The 20,530-nt window shown below is 42.4% G+C and overlaps 1 protein-coding gene across 6 annotated transcripts in view; it reads left to right on the forward strand.

Annotated features, from left to right (window-relative positions):
• The window catches only part of ATP8A2 (ATPase phospholipid transporting 8A2), a 322,239-nt gene that overhangs the window by 5,147 nt on the left and 296,562 nt on the right, over window positions 1–20,530 (forward strand). Inside the window, exons 1-2 of one of the 6 annotated variants that reach the window (XM_048933644.1) lie at window positions 13,883–13,983; window positions 19,454–19,517. The exons of 3 other annotated variants lie outside the window; for them this stretch is intronic. In XM_048933644.1, coding sequence (XP_048789601.1) covers window positions 13,915–13,983; window positions 19,454–19,517 — 133 coding nt within the window. In that variant the 5' untranslated portion in view covers window positions 13,883–13,914. Of the gene's footprint in view, window positions 1–13,882; window positions 13,984–19,363; window positions 19,518–20,530 lie in introns of those variants that run through there. 2 more of the 6 variants (XM_048933646.1, XM_048933651.1) reach the window with 2 other exon arrangements.

Raw genomic sequence — 20,530 nt, forward strand, 5'->3', positions numbered from 1 at the left:
GCATTCAGCCCAGAGTTTGTGAAAAGGATGTGTGAATCACATAGCTCAGGCTTTTGTGGGCCTGAGAGTACTTAAAGCAAATGTCACCTTATGATATGATAGGTTATTTCTAAACAGCTTATTTCTAAGCAAGAGACAAATGATGTGAAAGACTATATACAAAGCCGCCATCATGCCTCTGAAGTGGGTATGGTCTGTGTCTCTGTCTTACTAGTTATGTGAATGGGAATCAAGACTTGAGCTATAAGCCTTAAACTGAAAGCCTGTTATCATTTACCTACATTTCTGCATCATGGGGGAGGCTTAGCATAATTCCTGTTCAGTGATTTTGAGTATTCAGTAATCCAGTTGCTGGATATGGAACTAAATGTGTTAACCTCAGTTCTGGCATCTTCTTTTGATGAGAGACAGAAAGACAGAGGAATTAAAAGTGTGCAGTTGGGTGTTGTCTAAACCAAGACTGATGTGAGGTTCTATTTTGATCAACTGATGAAGAGTCAAATCTTTTCCCCAGAGGTTCGCTAATACAAACCTCTGCTTGGAAGCCATCCTTGTGCCATTTGTCTGCCTGGTAGTCGGGGGGAAAAAGAGCTCATGTAAGATCTTAGCCGACAGATAGAATGAGAGAGTGCTTTTCTTCTCCCTCCTTGCTTCCAGTCAAACTTGTCCTAATCCATTCCTACCTGAAGAGAATTGTTGATTCACTATGCACTCCATCCCTAAAATCCTGACTCTTGCTAAAGTTATTTTCCACAATCTTCAGTAAGTGAGAAAGTTCTTACCCTCTGATTTTGATGGAAGTCATTTTGTTTACAAGTATGACATTTGCTTATGCATTCTTTCAAAAGGCTTTAGACCGTAGGAATCTTTAATAAGAGAGCAAATGGGAGTGATCTGTCTTCAGAAAGAGAAAGTTGTAAGAAGATCTGAAGGAGATGAATGAGTTGATTACGTCAAGAAAAAGCAAAGGTTTGGGAGTTGGGGTCCAAATTAACACACTTCAGAAAAGTATGGTTATTGGTAAATTTATCAAAATGCAGATCTGCACGTTAACTCAGTGGAATTATTTTAGATTTGTTTCAATTTGAGAAATTAGAGTTGGACACTATTTCAGGTCTTTACATATAGCGTTTAGCCTTAGCTTTAGGAAGTATTAAAACTACTCTCTCTAAAGTGAGTAAGGACAGTTTTCTTCTAAAACACTGCAGAAACTCATGTTAGTCAGTGAATGTGCCACTGGAGTTGCTGTTTTGGTTATGGCAAAGCTCCTCAGGGCAGAATATACACAATATGCACAAGAACAAGCTTTCATAGATGTCAAGTCTGGGAATGCATAGTAAGCATATTCAAAGTATCAGGCAAATGTTTGGAATTGCTTTCCAGTAGGAGTGTTAGGAAGGAAACTTTGTTTGATTTCACAGGTAGATTTGATTGATATATGTACAGGTCTATGAAGCAATCATTTGGAGTGGGAGGAGCTGAACTTTTAAACAGGCTTTTGCTTCTAGGTCTGTGTTTTTAAACACCTGGTAAAGCCAGGAACTTCAAGGGCAGAAAATAAACGTTATACTTTCTAGGAGAAGATTGTAAAATAGCACCTGCATTTAATATCTGACTTCCACTGAATACTAACAACCATAAAACTTCATTTTAACTATGCTAGGATTGAGATGATCTGTGATGTCTGCTGTTGCTTGAGTTTCAGATTAAATTCTTGCTCAAAAATGACCAGTAGTTGTTTGGAAAATAGCAAAAAGTGCACAAAAGCAATACCATGAGAAATGTAAAATAGTGGAAGAGCGTGGTAGTAGAGGGGAAGGAGGAAGTTGGTAACCCTAAGTGTCCTGGTAATCAACAGGAACAAAAGAAATCAGATTACCTGGAAGAGCAAGTCTAAAGAGGGCAACATGAGGTCGCAACAAGCAGCATGGCCATGGTTGTCCACAGGAAGTCTGAACTGTTGAAGAGAAATGTGTATGTTGCTATAAACTGTACTAATCTTATGTTGGAGAAGATGGAGAGATCCTGTTCCTTTCCATTTTTTTAGTGTGACTGTGCAGGAGGAGGAAACTGATTGTTCTATTTTGTCACAAGGTAAGCTGCAGTCGGTGTATTTTTTTTTTATCCCTGTAGTATGAACACAGCTTGGATGCAGTTGATAATCAAAGCACAGGGGGGTCTTTATTTTGCTTTCCCAAGAGGCATTTTCCTAGTGATGTGTTTGATGTCCCATCCCTGGAGACTTTCAAGGTGAGGCTGGATGAGGCCCTGGGAACCCTGATCTAGCTGTGGTGTCCCTGTTCACTGGAGGAGAGCTGGACTAGATGGCCTTCAGAGATCCCTTCCAACTCTAAGGATTCTGTGATTCCCCAAGCCTTCCTAATGTTGGTTTATCCAGAACTTCCTCCTGCGAGACGCAGTGTCTGGTGCCAACTGAAAATTCTCTGTAGGGAACAGCACACAGGATTTAGAGGGGCAGGTAGAAGGACTCCCACTGCATTGCTGGAAGACTGCGCATCCCCACAGAGTCTGTTGACTACTCCCATTTGCCCATTTGATGGTTGAGCGCTAAGTTTGGCACCACGTACTCATAAAAATCTGCTGTGTGAGCACTACCATCTCTCTTTGCAGGCCTCTAAAGATAGAATCATAGAATCACAAAATGGCCTTTGAATGGGTTGAAAAGGACCTCGAAGATCATCTAGTTTCAACCCCTCTGCTGTGTGCAGAGTCGCCAACCACCAGACCAGGCTGCCCAGAGCCACATCCAGCCTGGCCTTGAATGCCTCCAGGGAAAGTCTGATATTGAGTTTCCTAACAAGAAACTTTTATTATTACTTTTTTGAAGTTCCTTGCCAGGCAGCAGGCATGTTGCGCGTAACCATCCTGCTGAACCTCTGTCATCTTCAGTTACTGGTTACAAATCAAACCAGTACTTCAGTTATGCCCACTGAAGAGATGATGGAGTTTATGTCTCTGTTGCCCTGCTCAGACAGGGTAGATAGTACCCATAGAGCATATGCTGACATTAATTAGGGAGTAGAGAACTGTAAACAACCCAGTCAAAGTCAGTACATGAACTAGCATTCAGTAATGAAATGTAGTGCTTTAAAGAGAAGGCACAACATTTACTAATTGGAGAAGGGCAACAATGTGGTGGCTTTGGTCTTCACAGGGTTCTAAAGCTACTTCCCTTCAGTTCCAAGTGTTCTGTCATTTGTGTCCATGGAGCAAGGGAATAATTTTACCTGCTTCATAGAGTCATTATAAGCACAGCATTTGTGTGGTGCTAGGGGAGTAGAAAATGGTGTAAGAAGTTTCTTTAGACAGATATGCATGCAGATGAGTTTCTTCATAGGTGCTGTCTGGCTCTGGTGATTCAGACCTTGTGAAACTATATCCACGTGAGTGTCCTGGAGAAGAAAAACAGATTGTGACTTTTCATTGTAAAGGTTCATTTATATATTTATTTTACAAGTTTTAAATATGTTGATGTAGTCATTATATAAAACAAGGGTGTTTTGTAAATGTATTTCTGTAGGTTATTTCTGCTCAATTTCTTACTACTAAAATCACAGAGTAACAACAATTCTGTAAGAAAGTTGCTACGTCAGTTCCTATAGCCTAATATTTGAGAGGAGCGATTAACAACTGAAAGAAGGGGGAAGGGAAGTCCTGCATTAAGAAGATTGGCAGTGCTTCAGCTACAGGGCTATGCTGTGACTGAGGCTAGAGCCAGAAATAGAATTGGATTAACGAAAGAAAAGCAAGTAGCTGAATCTAAGGTCAAAGCCTTAAAATACAGAAACGCTTTAAAATGATCTCATACACCACAGTTAGGAAGAGATATTTAAGGAGCTTTCCTATTGTGTACACCTGTGAAAAGGAAAATCAGTTCATACTATAAGAATAGTGAAAGAAGACTTAATAGAAAGCCAATTAAGAGATCAAGGCTTAAGCTTTAAAATATGAGAGAAAATGACAATAACCTTTCCTGGCTGCATGTGCAGGTGTTAATCCATGTGTTATGACAAGTAAGCTAAAAAATAGGGAAGGCATAGCAAAAATAATGCCAGCACTACAAAATGAAAGGAACAGTAAAAAGCAAGTTACGTGAAGATTCTCATTCAGATGGGACAACACAGTAACCTATAAAACTGAATAGGTTCTTCCTGAATGCCTGAGCAAAAAGTAGGCTTAACCTGATAACCCGATCCTAATTGTTACAGCTCTGTTTATACTGATGAGCCCCAGCATCCTAATTTGTAGTTTGTGAGAAGCATGCAGATTAAGAGTCTTCAGAAGAGGAAAAATGAAGTAGAAATGAATGTCTGTAGAGGTTTTGGGAGCATAGGCTGGAGCATTTAGGAGCTTTGTTCTTTTTCAGGTTTAGCTTTTAGTCAGCTGAGTTCTTTTTAAAATTAGGAAGAAGACTGGAGTTGAAATTATTAGATACATATATATATCCAGTTATGTTCATAGCTTTCGTCTTAGGTAGAGTAGATATTGACTGTCTTTATTTCTTCTTTCTTTTTCTAGGTAGATAAGATGAATTTTTTTTCCAAGCAGGAAGGTGGCAGAACCTAAAATCATAGGAGGGGTCTGGAAGTAGGGAAAACAAGGGCAACGTCTGCATTTTGGTATAAGAACTGCATTCTGTGTCTGCAGTGGGATACTGATCAGCAAAAGTATAGCTGAAATTTAAATCTGGAAAGTAACCAAAGATGTTTTTATATTAAAACAACTCTTTCTTGTGGTTAATTTGGTATTTTTATTGCTGTTGTCATACACGCACGCATAAACTGCGACACAAGTGCTGCAGCAGGGCTTCTCAGCAGATGTGCAATAGAAGACATTATAAAGATTAAAATACATGCTCAGTGTGAGAGACCCCTTCATCCTTGTCAGGGTGTAGGGCTGCTCGGTGCTAAGAAATCAGTATTTTATCAGTGAGCTCAATATAAAGATAATAGCTGAATGGAAGGTATTGCTCCCTGATGAGCAGCTGTGCTCTTGGCCCTAATAGTTATTCAACAGAACTACTCGCTTATTTTATCTTTCAATCTTAAAAAAAAATAAAAAAATATATATAAAAAGGGTAACTAATTGACTTTCAACGGATGTCTTTTCCTTCATGAGAGATGGAGAAACTTCAGAAACCTGTATGTAATCCAAGCATGGATGCAGCTCAGCACTGACTGAAGGCTGCTTGAAGTTCTGTCTGAAGCAGTTTAGGACCGCTTTTGGATTCTGTCTTGAACCCACGTACTGTATTTTAGGAAAGTTCTTGTCAGTCAGATCTGTCTTAAGAGCAATGCTGCAGTGCTCTCTGCACCTTAATGAATATGTTGCCAGTGAAAATGGAGTCAGATAGGTGGTGATGCACAGTGTCAGGCGGGGGTTTGTTTGTCTGAGCTGTTTTCCCTTTCCTCCCTAGGGCTACTTTGCCATGAAAAGCTCCTCCAGTACTAGCATATGAGTCATAAGCATAATTTCCTCTAAATCCACAGTAGGCTGTGCAATACTAGGTAATTAAATATTGAGAAGGTCTGTGATTGTTGTCTGCTCACTCTGGTAGCAGTTCCAATAAACCAGTGTGTGCCTCTTGCAGGCAGGTACCGCAGTGTCTCAAAGCTGTTGTGTGGATGCCTTACAAGTGTGCTTAATCCTCAGCAGGGATGGGATAGGTCAAGCTGAAGCCTGATAGAAAACAAACAACTGTTTGGGAGGATACGCTGTGTATTCTAGCAGATCTGTGTGGTCACAGCCCCAGCTGGTCCAGTCAGCAAAACTTTACTGAAATCGCATTCACCTGCTCCAGTCTGCAGTAGGTCAGGCTGGGTCTGGTCTACATGCTTCCTATTAAAATGTGTAGGAGCACCATAAAGTATTTTTTAGAGATCAAGCCACTGAAGCTGTTCAGAATCACAGAATCACATAAACGTAGGGTTTGGAAGGGACTTCTGAAGATCATCTAGTCCAACCTCCTGCTAAAGCAGGCTCCCTACAGTAGGTTGCACAGGAAAGCATCTGGATGGGTTTTGAACATCTCCAGAGAAGCAGACTCCACAATCACTCTGGATTGCTCATTTCAGTGGTCTGTAACTCTCACAATAAAGAACTTTTTCCTCATGTTCATATAGGACATCCTATGTTCCAGTTTGCTCCCATTGTCCTTTATTCTGCCACTAAGCACTGTTGTCTTGATTTAGGAGAAGAAGAAAAAATATTAGGGGAAAACAAAGAAATAATACTTCTAAAATTCATCCAGTACAGGTGCTGCAGGCAAGACAGCTGTTCCAGGAAGTAAAAGTAGAGTAAGAAAACTTGCTAGGCTGGGCTTTTTGTAATAACAGTGCTTTTTTGGGGAAGACTTTTCCAGCTATATTTAAATACAGGAGTTCAGCATAATGGTAGCATGTGGATGGTGTCACTTTAATACTGCAGTACTAAAGTAACTGATATCTTTATTTTTCACATAACTTGCATCAAAGGAAAGAATCCATATGAGTACCTAGTTTAATAAGCTTGCTTTCATCCCTGATCTGATCTTCCAGCTGGGGCGGTAGAACAGAGATGAAACTGGCTGATATCTGTAAGCCTCTCTTATCTGACAGGAGGGCCCTTTCCTGTAGAGGGCAGGCAAAGGCATAAGATGGCAGCTTTTCTCCTGTCATTATTTAAACATTGCTAAATTTTTTGTTCTGGATGAGTGTCTTATACATGCATTAAGCTTAAAAATAAACTTGCCCTACTGAAGGGTTTTGTTAAGATAATGTTCACAAGTCTGTCTTGAGCTTTGCACACTTCTCTTCCTTAAACTATCTTTAACATCATTACTGTGTTCTGTTTTTGTTAGCCCTTAATGTTGCAAGTCTGCTGTGAGCAACAAAAAGATGTTCTGTACAGGATCTTTCATCTGGTGCTTAAGACTGAGAGCATTCTTCTAAGTCCCCAGAGCCCTGCACCCCAGCTGTAGCATTTCTCTTAGCATGGAGCTGGTTTCCCTCCAGCGTACAAGTCTTTTGGAAGCTACTAAGCTGGTGAAGTGGGCTCTAAGTTCTCATATTAGCATAGACACTCCTATTTCAAGGTGCCTCAGAAAGAGAAAGATGTGCGTTAGTGCTTGAAAAGGAATCTCAGAAATGTGCTACCTCTGCATGCCCCATCCATATTGTGATGGTGATATAGGACAGCAGTCACTTGGAAATGTTCATTGCTACTTGTAGAGCTCTGAAACAGCCTGAAGTTTCTTTCTGCTTCTTCCTGTTCAGATTCATGTCCATATAGTCCACTCCTCACTGAGGATAGAATTTCTGTTTCTCTTGCTGTATTAGAGTGGTGGGTTGCATGGATTATGCTCATAGCTCTGAGGTTCAGTGCAGAGCTCCACAGACATCAAACGATTCTTCCACTGAGCAGTCCTTGGTCTGAAGTTGAATGGCTAAAATACTATCTAATTAACAGGACAGTATTAAACCTATTCCTGCATCACACCAGACTTCACAACTGGTAGGTATTGCGTTAGAAAAATGTGTGTATTTGTTAGGTATTTAAAGAACACAATAGCCTAATTTTATTAGCACTGCACTGGACAATTGCAAATACACTCTTCTCTGCAAGGCATTTGACTTCTGCATGAGGTAGCTGAGTGCAGACTGCAATTAGTGACAATGAATTAGTTTCCAATTTGCTCTCCTTAATGTTTCCATTAGCAGTCCCACTAACAGTTGTAGTGAACCTTTAATGAATACAGTAAGCCACATAACCCACACAAGCCTCCATGGCTGCATACATGGGGTATTCTGTAATGGCACTGTGCAGTCAGGTTTTCCATATGATTTACTAAGTATTTTATCAAGAACTTTCTATGCTCGTTCTTCTAAAAGTATTCCCTCAGTCAGGGGAACGGAGTGTTTCATTGTTGCCCCTTTTTTGTATTGACTTTGTTCTGTGTTAAGCACGCTTGAAGAAAGGCATAAGTAGCAGATGAGTAAGGGTATAGTGGGTTAATAATGTGTTGTTAAACTAAGAACAGTACACTTATTAATCCTTAGGATGTAGCACAATGCTGGGGTACCCTCTTAGGCAACATCAGTCTTACAGAGGCATTTTGGTGGCTTTTGCAAGCAGTGAAACACCTCAGCATTGGAGACAGGATCTGCTCTGTGCCCATCCAAAGGCGTAGAAAAGCATCTAAGATGATTACTCAGCTGCATAAGGCTATGCTGGATGGCAGGTCCTTCATCTAACAGAGGCAGGATCAGGTAAAATTAGATCTCATTTCTGCAATAGCTGAGCCAAAATTAACTTAAAAGGGCCCCTTCCCAAAGGAAGGGAGGCTAGCCAAAGGGACCTGGAAAGGCTTGAAGTGTGCTCATGTGAAACTAATGAAGTTCAACAAGGTCAAGTACAAGACGTTACGTTTGGGTAGGGGCAGTCCCAGATATATGTACAGTCTGGGAGAACTCACTGAGAGCAGCCCTGCTCAGAAGGACTTGAGGGTCCTGGTGGATGAAAAGCTGGACATGAGCCAGCAGTGTGCGCTCACAGTCCAGAAGGTGAACTGTATCCTGGGCTGCATTAAAAGAGGGATGGCCAGCGGGGAGAGAGAGGGCATCGTCCCCCTCTGCTCTGCCCTTGTGAGGACCCATCTGGAGAACTGCACCCAGGCACAGGAAGGATGCAGAACTGTTGGAGCAGATTAGAGAAGAGCCACTAAAATGGTCACAGGTCTGGAGCAGCTCTCCAATGGGATAAAATTGAGGGAACCAGGGTTCTTCAACCTGGAGAAGAGAGGCGTTGTGGTCCTGTCACTGACTGACAGCAACTCAACAAGGGGAATTGCTTTACAGTAAAAGAGGAGAGATTTGGATTAAGTGTTATTTAGTAATTTTTTCACTTGAAAGGTGGTGAAGCACTGGCACAGACTGATCAGAGAGCTTGTGGATGCTTCATCCCTGGAGGCATTTAAGGCCAGGTTGGATGGGGTCCTCTCTGGCCTCCTGGACTGGTGGTTGACAGCCCTGCCCGTGGAAGCGAGCTGAAACTGCGTGGGCTTTAAGATTCCTTCCAACCCAAGCCATTCTATGATTCTGTGATTGCACATGGTAAAGCTGCTGGGCAGAGGCTGCCTGAGGTTGTGCTGGGAGGGAGGGTTGTGGCTTCATCAGAGCCTGTCAGTCAGTCTTTGCTACAGAAGTTTTTCCTAATTGCTTCTTGCTGGTCTTTCTTCCTTCTCCTTCCAGCAGAAGGGATATATGAGTTTGAAACACCGAAGTTCAGTGGAGGTTGTTTTAAACATTGGTTTCCTACTTCATAGTCAAATGTCCCTTTCAGAAGGCAGCCTCAGATGCATCATGTGCTTGTTGGCGTGCTCAGGGTTGTGCTATTTAAATATCTTTTCCTCAACATCTGGTGTTCTGCTAATGTTCGTGCATAAACTGTTGGGGTCTAGAATGTCACTTACTCCTGTGTTTGTCACCTGGCATTTCTCAGTGTTGATCTGCCTGTGAAGTGCATACACCTATACATTAGACAGCTGCAAAGCCCATAAGGAGATGTGGAGGAGTTTATGTGAATCTTAGATGTGCCTGTGTTCCAAAACAAGTCCTTCAGATCCAAGAGGACAGGAGCAAGCAGTATAGCCTGGTGAGTGTCGACGTAGCTCCAGAGTTCCTTATCAAAGCTGTTTCTGCTCTATGCAGGGCCATCCACTTGCCCTGGCTTAGTGCAGGTCAGTACTGAAGGTGTAGTTCTGCTGCTGTTGGGTGCAGCCTTGAGGAAGTGATGCATCTTCAGGGGAGCATGGCTGTCTGGTAGCTGGGATCTTGTCAGTGACTGCAGTTGGCAGCAGTGAGATGGATGGTGTTGGGTTTGTAGCCCTTACAGAGATCAACTGTGAAATGTGGAGGATCCTGCCCATACTTGGTTTGGTTTGCATTAGGGCCACATTCTTCTGTACTTAAGTGTTAAAATTCACCCCTAAAAGGTTATTACCCATGTCTGATCAGGGCAGCTGTGCACCTTTCCATACAGCAGGTTGTATATTGGAAGATAGGTGTTTTTCTAATGTGTTGTCATTCTCCTAAGCCTAGAACCTGCAGTGTACACATGTGTGCTGTCTCGCATCTCCCCCTCCACTCTTCCTGCTTGCACCCCCTCAAGGCAGGTTGTGGTGTCCCGGCAGTGCACTGCCCTGCCAAGGGAAGGGTGCATGGAGCAGATTCTCTTTTGGCCTGGTGGAAGGCTGTGAGGCAGTGGTCTTGGGTGTAGACCGAGTGCTGCTGCCACAAGGGGGTGAGGAATGCATTTCTTCCTTTTAGCTGGTTGACTTTCAAGCTTTCCCCTTGTATGACAATCTAGAGTTCTTGCCTTAAATATAGAAAGTGAAAATCAATCAATCCAATCAAGTAAATCAACTACACTGCTGGGTTAATATGATATGTGAATAAATGCAAGGAGCTGTAATAGCTTCAGGCTGCTTAAAACAGGCAAACTAAAAATGTTTTAACATGGTAACACATTTCATTGGTGTTTACTCAGTAGGTTATTAAGAACAAAGGGATAGAATAAAAATGTGTTCATTTTGTTTGATAGTGTTTCACTGTTTGCAGGTACTTCATCTTCTTCATCTACATCAATGTTTTAGCTTTCTGAAGTGGAAAGCCTATTTAGTATGGAAGTAATGCTTTTGAGAAAAAAGCACTGACAGCTGAATTGCAAGGAATAGGTATTGAATCACAGTCCTTTAGCTTATATCTTGGTTGGCTCCCCAGTTAGCAGCGGAGCACAAGCTGGATGTCAGGATGATAGTTCACTGTAATTGTTCACTAATGGCTTTAAATAATAGATGTACCAAGACCTTACTCCTGTTTACTTAAAAGCTTAGTTTATGTGATAGGTTTTTTTGTTTAAGTAGGTGTGGAGGAGCAGTTGCTGTACCTGGAGGGCAGTTCCAATTGGTGAGAGGGAGTCAAAAGTTGGTTGGCTAATGACATCTCAGAGCTAATTTGTTCATGCTGCAAGCTCTTTTTTTTTTTTCTTGGAGTGATTATAAATCAGTACTTGAACTGTACTCTCATAGTCCTGGGCTATCTTGATGGAAGTAGATTACTAGCATAGTCTAGTCCTATCGTGTAACAAGCAGTATCACTAGAGGGAGTGGGCTCAACTTGTAGTAGGGGAGGTTCAGCTTGGATAATAGGAAAAATTTCTTCTCTGAAAGACAGGTCATGTAGTGGGGTGGGCTGCCCGTGGAGGTGGTTGAGTCACTGTCCCTGGAGGAGTCCAAGAAGCATTTAGATGTTGCACTGAGGGACATGGTTAAGTGAGGAGACATTGGTGGTGAGTGGATGGTTGGGCCGGGTGATCTTGGAGGTCTTTTCCAGCCTTGGTGATTCTGTGATTCTACGATTCTACAAAATCAGCTGATCGAGGTGTACTTCTATCATAAGGAAGGTTGAGCTTGCACTCTAAGTGCAGCTTTGGAGGTGCATCCAGCTTGTATCACATCCATCATGTGACGTGCTGCCACTGCAGATATGGATGTTAGCAGTGAGCATAGATGTGAATCCGCATCTCCTCGGTTTCAAGACTGGAAGATTGCTGGAGTACTGAGAGAACAGAGGGTCACTGTGTACAGTGATGTCTGTCTCTGACCTTCTTTGGCCATTAATATAGGAGTATGAGTGAGTGCTATCCTATCTCAGATAAAAACAAAATTGGTGGTTTGTACGCTAACTTTACTGTTGCTTGAGGAACTGTTTTTTATGGAATTGGTGTTCAGGTCTCCTGTGCTTGAGGTGCTTTGGGAAAGCTCAGGCACTGGCCTTCATCAAGTCCCAATGCATTGCCACTTTTTGTTGACATGGGGCTGTTACTGACATGGGAAAGGTGGGTTTTTGAAGTCTTTTTGCGCAGTTCTTCTCCACTACCATGGTGGTGATTAATCTTTGCAGAAGGCACGTGGGCTTTTTGACTTTTTTAATGGACAAGACTTAGAACAGCATCAGGCTTTTGATCCTGGGCTGTGCATGCATGTGCCTGAGTGGATGAACTGAGCAGTGGTCTGGGGAGCATGAAGAGATCAAAGAAGACAGTTTGCCCTGAAGTCACAGCTACTAAATAAAACTATGAAAATCATCTTACCTTTAGCACATCTATGGCTTCTGGTTATCAGATTTGACAGCTTTGTTCAGAGAGCAAAGAGCCTGAGATAGCGGCCAGAGGGAGGAGTTCATGCAGAAGGAAGTGGAAGTGAAATGAGAAAAGACAATGAAAGCATGAAGTGTGAGAAATACAGCAATTCTGATCTGTTTTCAGCTGAATCTTGGTGGTTTTGTGTACAGTCAGAATCATTTGCACTGGGACAAGGGGGGATGTAAAAATAGGGCAGTGTAAAAACAAGCAGGTTTAAATGTGACTGAAAGTACAGCTGGTTTTGCCCAGTAAAGCAAGGCTTGTAACAAAAGAACAGGTTTCCATTGTGCTTATTTTTCTGAAAATCTATTCTCAGAAGTTGTGGTACCATGTTTTATGACAGCGTAAAATACAAGATCCATTTGTAAGCATCTTTCTCCTGTCAAATGCAGCTGAAACAGCTACAGAGGAACAGAAAAGCTGAGCAGAGGCCAGGTTTGCTATAAGGCTGATTTGCAAAACACGGTGAGCAGGTGGGAACAGGTGCCTTAGTCACAGGTAGGTGGAGTGCTCATGAAACCAGGGGTAGCTCAACCTGGCTGTTTTTTAAAGCTTCCATTTTGCACTGGGAAACCACCAGCCATTGCTCTTCCTCGCTTCACACCTTCTGAAAAGAGAGCAGTATTTCAAATAACTTTTACAGATCAAGGGTTTTATGGACAAGAGGAATATAAGCCCATCATTTATAGATTTTATTTATGTATTTTTTATTGTATAGTAATCTGAGTCCTCTGTAGATGATATGGCAATATGGGCTTTGGTGCACGGTTTTGAAATTAAAATCAAGTGTGTGTATCCCTTCAATTTACAAAAAATTTATCCGTAGACAGATGAATTGCCTGATGAATCACCAGAGACATTAATCTTACTCAAACATTAGAAAGCAGAACAAGAGACTGGAAATTGTTGAGTATTAATTTTTTCATGTTTATACTACATATATTTGCGTGCATGTTTCTTGACCCAAGGCATGCTATCACTAACTTGGAAATTGATTAACAGTGAATTGGAATGAAATTCCATCTTATTCCAATTCCATCTTATTGTCTCGATGTTACACCACAATCTCCCTGGCTGCTGAGCTGCTCTGAGAATTAATTCCCTTTCCAGGATATGATACAGAATTTGAATCTTTGCTCAAGCTAGGGAAGTATGTTTAAGAGAGAACCACCATGTATTGCTTTATTATTAACAAGTCTTGTCTTCCTGGCAGTTCTGTGTGCATTTGTCAGTGTTCAGCATGATAATATAAAACCAGTGCCAGGTGCAAGTGTTATGCTGTGACTCTTCTGAAAAGGTACTTGACAGAAATCTTGAAGGGATGGATACTGGAGGAGGACTTGAACAACACCCAGCTAGGAGCAAATGAGCAGAAGTTGGTTGTACCTGAACTTCTGGCATAAGTTGAGGATCTTGAATGCAAGTGGCTGAGTTACTGCGCTGCTGTCCTGGTTTTGTCTGGGATAGAGTTATTTTTCTTCCTAGCAGCTGGGATGGATCTGTGATTCAAGGTGAGAACAGTGTTGATAACACACTGATGTGGTGGTTGCTGTAGATCAGTGCTTACACTAATCCAAGGACGTTTCAGCTCCTCATGCTTCCTGACTAGTGAGGAGCTGGGAACGCACAGGGAGCTGGGAGGGGCCAGAACCAGGACAGCTGACCCCAGCTGGCCAAAGAGATGTCCCAAACCATGTGGTGTCATACTGGGCAATGGCACTGGGGGAGTTGGCTGGGGGGATGCTGTTGCTCAAGGATGGAGTGGGTGTTGATCAGCCAGTGGTGAGCAAATGTGCATCTCTTTTTGTATTCTTTTACATCTTTCTTTATCAAAATATTCTTATCTCAATCCTGAATCTCTTGTACTTTTACCTTTTTTGATTCTTTGCTCCATCCCACTGAGGGTGAGAGAGAGCAAAAGGCTGTAAGGTGCTGAGCTGCTGGCTGGGTTAAATTGTAGCGCCTGTTCATTTGGGAGGCTGGTAGAATGACTGGGAATGCCCAACTTGATCTCAGCAGTTTTAATCCACCAGCAAACTGTTCTTAAATCTCTTTAATATATGGTGTGACAAACACCGTCTGTACAAGAGCTGGATTTGAAATGTTCAAAGTGTTTTGTTCAGCTTGGAGGAGAGAAGACTCCAAGGGGATCTCACTGCTGTCTTTCAGTATTTAGAGGGATCTTATGAAAAAGATGAAAAGTGATGTTTTACATGGTCTGATAGTGATAGGACAAAAGGGAATGGCTTTAAACTAAGAGATGGGAGATTTAGGTTAGATGTTAGGAGAAAGTTGTTCATTCAGAGGGTGGTGAGGCATTGCCACAGACTGTCCAGAGAAGCTATGGACTATCCCTGAAGGTGCTCAAGGCCAGGTTGGATGGGACCCTGGGCAGCCTGATGTGTTGGCTGGCAGCCCTGCCCACGGCAGGGGGTTGGGGCTGGATGGACTTCAAGGTCCATTCCAACCCTTATGGTTTTATGGTAATTCTGTCATTCACAGTCTCTAGGAAAAAAGATTAAATATCTTAATTGGGTGCTACCCTCACCTATTCAGTCTGTTTTGAGACAGCACACTAGATCTTAATAACCCACTTGAATGAAGTATCTGGGAAGCTAATATTGACTGGGGCTGCAGCATGTTACCTGTGGAGGATTGTTCTATTCATCCCTGCAAAACTCCTGTGGGTTTCAGTGACACTGAGGCTGTCCTGGCAGTAGTTAAAAACAGGTTCTCTAATAGTGATTAAACAAAATGCCATTTATATTTCTGTTGTAAGAGAATTCGAACTGTTACATAACAAACACAGTTTGTCTAAATATAGCTGTAAAGAATAACATGCATGACTTACATCTTGTAGCAGATGAAGATTTTTACCACAATTGCTAATTGGAATGGTTTGTGGCCAGCAGTCATGAAGTCACCAGAGCAGGAATAAATGCACCTAAGCCATTTGTGGCATTTTGTTTCTGTCTTGTCTTCCTTCTCATTGCTAGAAGCTTGGTTTGTGTGTTTACTCCTTTTCCCCAGTGTGGTACCAGAGGTGGAGGGCATTTCCTTCATTCCTCAGTGTTCCTTTGGTGGGAGCAGCTGCAGGCCCTCTGTGGTTTCCTTGTGCTGCACTGTGCTTCTCTCTGCTGGTTCAGCTGATGGGGTACATAGTATGCACAGCTCATCTGCAACTTTTGGGATGCATTTATGTCACCTCTCTGTGTGGAATGAAGGAGCTGAGGCTCAGCAGGTGTTTGAGGTGTAGGCACCGGAGTAGTTTGATCTGAATTTGAATAGAGTTAAGCAGTTGAAGTCCTGTAAAGTCCTTGCCCTTGAGGAGCACAAATATTTTAGTTCCTGTAGGAAGAAAAGCTATTATTAGGACACCCAGTGTGATGTGGAACTGTTATAACAATATACTCCTGGCTTCCAGAAGTAATTGCCTTTTACAAGTTCAGGAACAAAGGTGCAGAAGAACACCTTGTTGCTTAAAAAACTCTAAGAGAGCAGTTGACATACTGATGAACATTAGCTTGTTCATCCGGTAATTAACTTGAAATTGTTTTAAATAAGGACAGCAGTGAAGCTTTGAAGATCACTCCTTGTTCTACATTTGGGAAGACTGATCAGTGGCAGTTTGTCAGCTCTGAGCAGTAGGAGGCTATGCTGAAAATGTTTTAACTGTGCAGAGAAACTGGGGGATGGAAACTGCCTGTTCTGTCCCACAGCTTGTTGGGGACTCAGCAGCCAGGAGAGGTGGATGAGTGCTACAAGATCTAGCCCCTGCCATTTTGCTGTTTAGGAGACAGTGGCAGCAGCCACTGCAGACACTGGGTGCAGCCATGTGTGCTCCAGCACAGCTGTCCCACAAGAGAAGGTTGTAGGGTCTTCTGGGTTGTTCAGGGTTCCTTAGTGAATAAAACATGGGAAATGGTGAATGGGAGTAGAAGAGGTTCTGCCTGTGTAAGGACCACCTTTTAAAAGCTTGTGTGTTCTGATTCCTAAAGGGATGGTAAATGGTAGAAAGATGTGTACCAAAATAGAAAAGTCTCTGCCCTGCAGCTGTATTTCAGTAAGGACCCAGTAAACTCTCACAAATATCAATGGCATGCCTGTTTTTTACTGCAGCCTCCCACATAAAATGAACCAGCTGATATCTGCTGGCCTCCTAAGAGCCCTTGGCTTGAAGCAGGGGGGGATTAAACAAACAAGCTGTTACAGCAGAGAACCCTGACAATACAACACCTCCTTTAATATAAAGTGCCAGGGGTGAGAAGATAGGTAATGTATTTTTTTTTTCTTTTTAAAGAACCAATGAGCAAACCTCCAAACCTCAAAATCCAAGACTCAAAATGTAATTATGTTTTTAAAGCAAAACTTTGCAAAATCTTCTTTTTTTCTGACTCAGTTTTTCCATTTCTGGAACTGACAATACTGAGTTGCTGATACTCAGCATTATGCATGGAAGGATTTCCAGTAATAAAGCAATATTGATACTAGACAGTGCATGTTGTTGAGTATACTGTGCAAATGGCTAATTTGTCTTCTCCTTGGCCTGAGAAATGCAAAGGGAGACGTGCACAAGCCATCAAAGGATAGGGACAGATGGGTTCAACGAGAATTGGAGCTGGACCATTTTGCTTAAAGAGAAATACTGTGCAGTTCGGCTGGAGAAATGTGGTTTTTATGGTACTTCTAAAATGATTTGGAGCAGTCACAAGAATCCCGGAAGCTAAAGTCATGTATGTGTTGAGGTAGCCTTGTTTTACTGATTTTTCAAAATAAATTCCATAGTTTTTGAAATGATGTAATATTCAAACCTGACAGTATAGAAAATGCCATAATGTCATGGTGAAGTCAATCTCCCTGCAGCAGCCAGCACATACACTTGTTGTACCTACCACATCTGTCAAGGACAAGTCTTGCAAAACTTCAAGTTACAGTACAAGAGTTTAGATAAGGCTTTTTGCCCCTGAAAAGAAATGATGTGGCAAAGTTAAGCAGTCTGATTATATTCTCATATAATCCTTCATTATCTTCTGTCCAAAAAACGTAGCTCGGGCATACAAATCCAAAGATGGACTTCATGTGTTGTGCATCAGCAGCCAAGTTCAAAAAGATCTGATGGCCTTTTTTACAGAGCATGAGGTACAATTTTTGCCACTTTCCATTTTAAAAAATAAAATGCAGTAACTTGCACTGTAACTTCATCCAGAACAGTTTTAGGCAGGTGTTACCATCATCATGCATTTCAACTGCAGTTGAGCCTTTGAAATAAGATGCTGGAATTGGGAATGGCCATGGTAGCTCTGAGGTTGCATAGAGCAAACGGAACTCAGGGCAAACAGCAGCCAGCATCCTGCTGGGACCCTTCTGGGCTGGGCAGTCCAGTGCTTTGAGCTTTCCTACCTGTGGGTATGCTAACACAGCAGTCTGCTTTCAGATCTTGCTGGCCTGGATCAGGTTTGGGTAGAGATAAGTCAGTTGTGTGGTCTATAGTAGGGCACCAAGAATGCAGGCTGCCCTAGTCAGCTGGCAAGCTCTTAGCATTTTTAGTAGAAAAAACTGGCTACAGCAAAGTACTCAGCAAAGTACAAACAGATACAATATGTTTTGCTCACAGATTCATCTGTGTAGGGAGCAGATAATGTTCTCAAACGTTGTTCTCAGATGTTTTCCTCATGTATTATGCAACGCTTCCCTAATGAAAGCTAGATAAGAGCAAATAAAATTGTGAGTGTCTTCCTCTCCTGAGGAAAAAACACTTATTGTAGCTAGCAGTGTCCTCTGTGATTTCCTGTCATTGTCTTGCTCATGAATATTTGACGCCCTCTACTTGATGATCCCTTACCAGCCATAGCTGTGCTCTTTGCCAGGTGATGTTCTGGCTTTCTGCTCCACCAGCCTGCAGCCCAACAGACCCCTCGTGTCTGAATCTGGTTTTGCATTGGTGTAAACAAAACACTGCTCTGCATTAGGTAGTGTTATGTTGGTGTGCTGGAGAGACAAAACTAACAGAGCAGGGAACTGCTGGAGTGGCCCCTGAGCAGAGCCCAACAGTGCCCTGTGGCATACCAGAGCCAGCTTCAGCTGCCCCAAAAGGGACCTGCTGCTGGGCAGAGCTGAGGCATGAGCTATTCTGGTTGTACCTGTGGGAGAGCAGATTGAAGAAAGGGAAAAACTGCACAACAGCAGCTGGGAGAGGGGGATGAGAAATAGGAGAGAAGCAGCCCAGCAGCCCCAAAGGTCAGTGCAGAAGGAAGACGAGAGGTGCTCCAGGTGCAGAGCAGCAGATCCCTGCAGTCCAGGAGAGGCCCACTGTGGGGCAGGTTGTCCCCTTGCAGCCCACGGGCACCACGTTGAGCAGATCTCCACATACATCAGCGTGAGGTGCTCCACAGAGGAATGTCCTGGAAGGCATATGCAGTATTGGAAAGGTAGCTTAAGATATGATGTAGTAAGCCAAATCCTAGCCGTCTCACAGGGCTGCCCTGTGAGGCTTTAAGTATGATGCTGACGCTTTGTTTTCTTGTCCCCATCCAAAATGCAAGTGAATGGTCTGGAGGGGGGCAGGGGAAGACCCTGGAAAGCTGCTATAGGGACCACAGAAGTATATGTGACTCAAAAGAAAGGCATAGACTTATGGGGTACTATGGGTGAAAGAAAGGAAAACTACTTTCCTTCTTTAAAGGCAAGGGACTTTTATTACCTGAAGTAGTGGCTGAATGGACTTTTATTAACCTTTTCATTTGAGATCCAGAAAACACTGGCATCCTGTTCAGAGGCAAGGAAAAGTAAGTTTAACAAAACTAATTCCTTTTTTGTAACTGCAAAGATGAATCAATCTCATAACCTCTAACACTGCAGATAGCAGCTCCAAAGGGAACACAAGTTGAGTTCTATTGTGTCTTTTTACTAGCATTTCACTTGAAAAAATCCGTGCTTTGAAGCCTGGTATGGAAGGGTCAGAGCCCAGTAGCAGGTGGATGGTTATTTCGAGTGCAGGAATTAGGGCAATGTCAAATTCCCCTTTTTGCTGAAACATATTAGAATGTTCCAGGGAAAGCCACAGTAGTCTTCTTGTGTGGGTATACGCAGACACAGACTGCACACTCTCCTCCTGAGAATCCATTGCAGAGCAATTTGAAAGTGCAAAACATGTATTTCACAGATTACCAAGAGGATCGCTTTAATCAGCTTTGAGACCTGCTAATGCTGTAGAGATCTTTGAAGGACTACTGCTGTTTTTGTCTTCATGCAGCTGATGCAAGACAGAATGAACATCATGCCCTTGTGTCATCGCTGGAGGAGATGCATCTCCATAGGTAACTGTACAATGGGCAGCTGCTTTTGTGCATTATATGGAACTGTGGGGGGACAGAATGAACAACAGCAGCTTTGGGAATGCTTTAGAGCTAAAGGTCAGTATGTATTCAGTAAATCTTTCTAATCTTTCATTGGCTGGAAGCCAATGTCACAGGCCTTGCAGCTTCTAGCAGAAGCATCAGAATACAGATAGCTTTAAATCAGCAGTGTATAAAGGGGAAAATATTTCTCTGTCTTCTTTAAATTGTTCTCTTAGAAATCAAGATCAGCTGTGCTTGCAGCTGATATGCTTAAAGCCGTTAGTAAATTGTTTTAGGAACAGATGAATTACAGAAGGAAGAAAAGCACTTGTGTGCTAGAATACTAATAGAATTACGATGTGCCAAAGGTATTTTTAGCTTCAACCAATATCAATACAGAGAAAAATGCCTCAAAGGTGGGAGGAGGAGAGGCTGCAACTGTTCTCTTGTAAGATTAGTTGTGACTGCCAGTTGTGCTAAGAAGATTTCTGTGTCCATTTCTGCAGTATTTTTGTAATCACTTAATAGATGCTCTGCACTTGGTAGCATGGCCCACAAATAGGATTAGTGGTTATGGCAATCTAACATGGCGTTGTAGCACTTTTGTTGGGTATAGAATCTTCCCTGGTTTGTGAGATTATTCAGAGGAGAGATGCTTATTCTTTTTCGATCTCTCAGAATCCATTTTTGATTTAACCTCTGCTACCTCATGTTCACTCTTTAATTTGCTTTAGCAATCAAATTTCTGAAAGAAAAAAAAAAATCACTCCAGGATCTGCAAAGGATGGTACTGAAAGGAAGTTGTAGAATTATTTCTGAGCATTGTAAAGTGCAGTGGATTCAGTGTTATGACATTGGACAGTAAGATTTTGAACTGAAAATTCAAAAGAAACTTGGTAAGGTTCACCTAAGAGGCTGAAAGTCCACACAGAATGGATTCAGAACGTGTTTTCATGTGTGTGCACAGTGGAATCTGCATTTTGATTGGTACC

The sequence above is a fragment of the Lagopus muta genome, chromosome 1 (genome assembly GCF_023343835.1).
Source record: "Lagopus muta isolate bLagMut1 chromosome 1, bLagMut1 primary, whole genome shotgun sequence".
NCBI classification, from domain to species: domain Eukaryota; kingdom Metazoa; phylum Chordata; class Aves; order Galliformes; family Phasianidae; genus Lagopus; species Lagopus muta.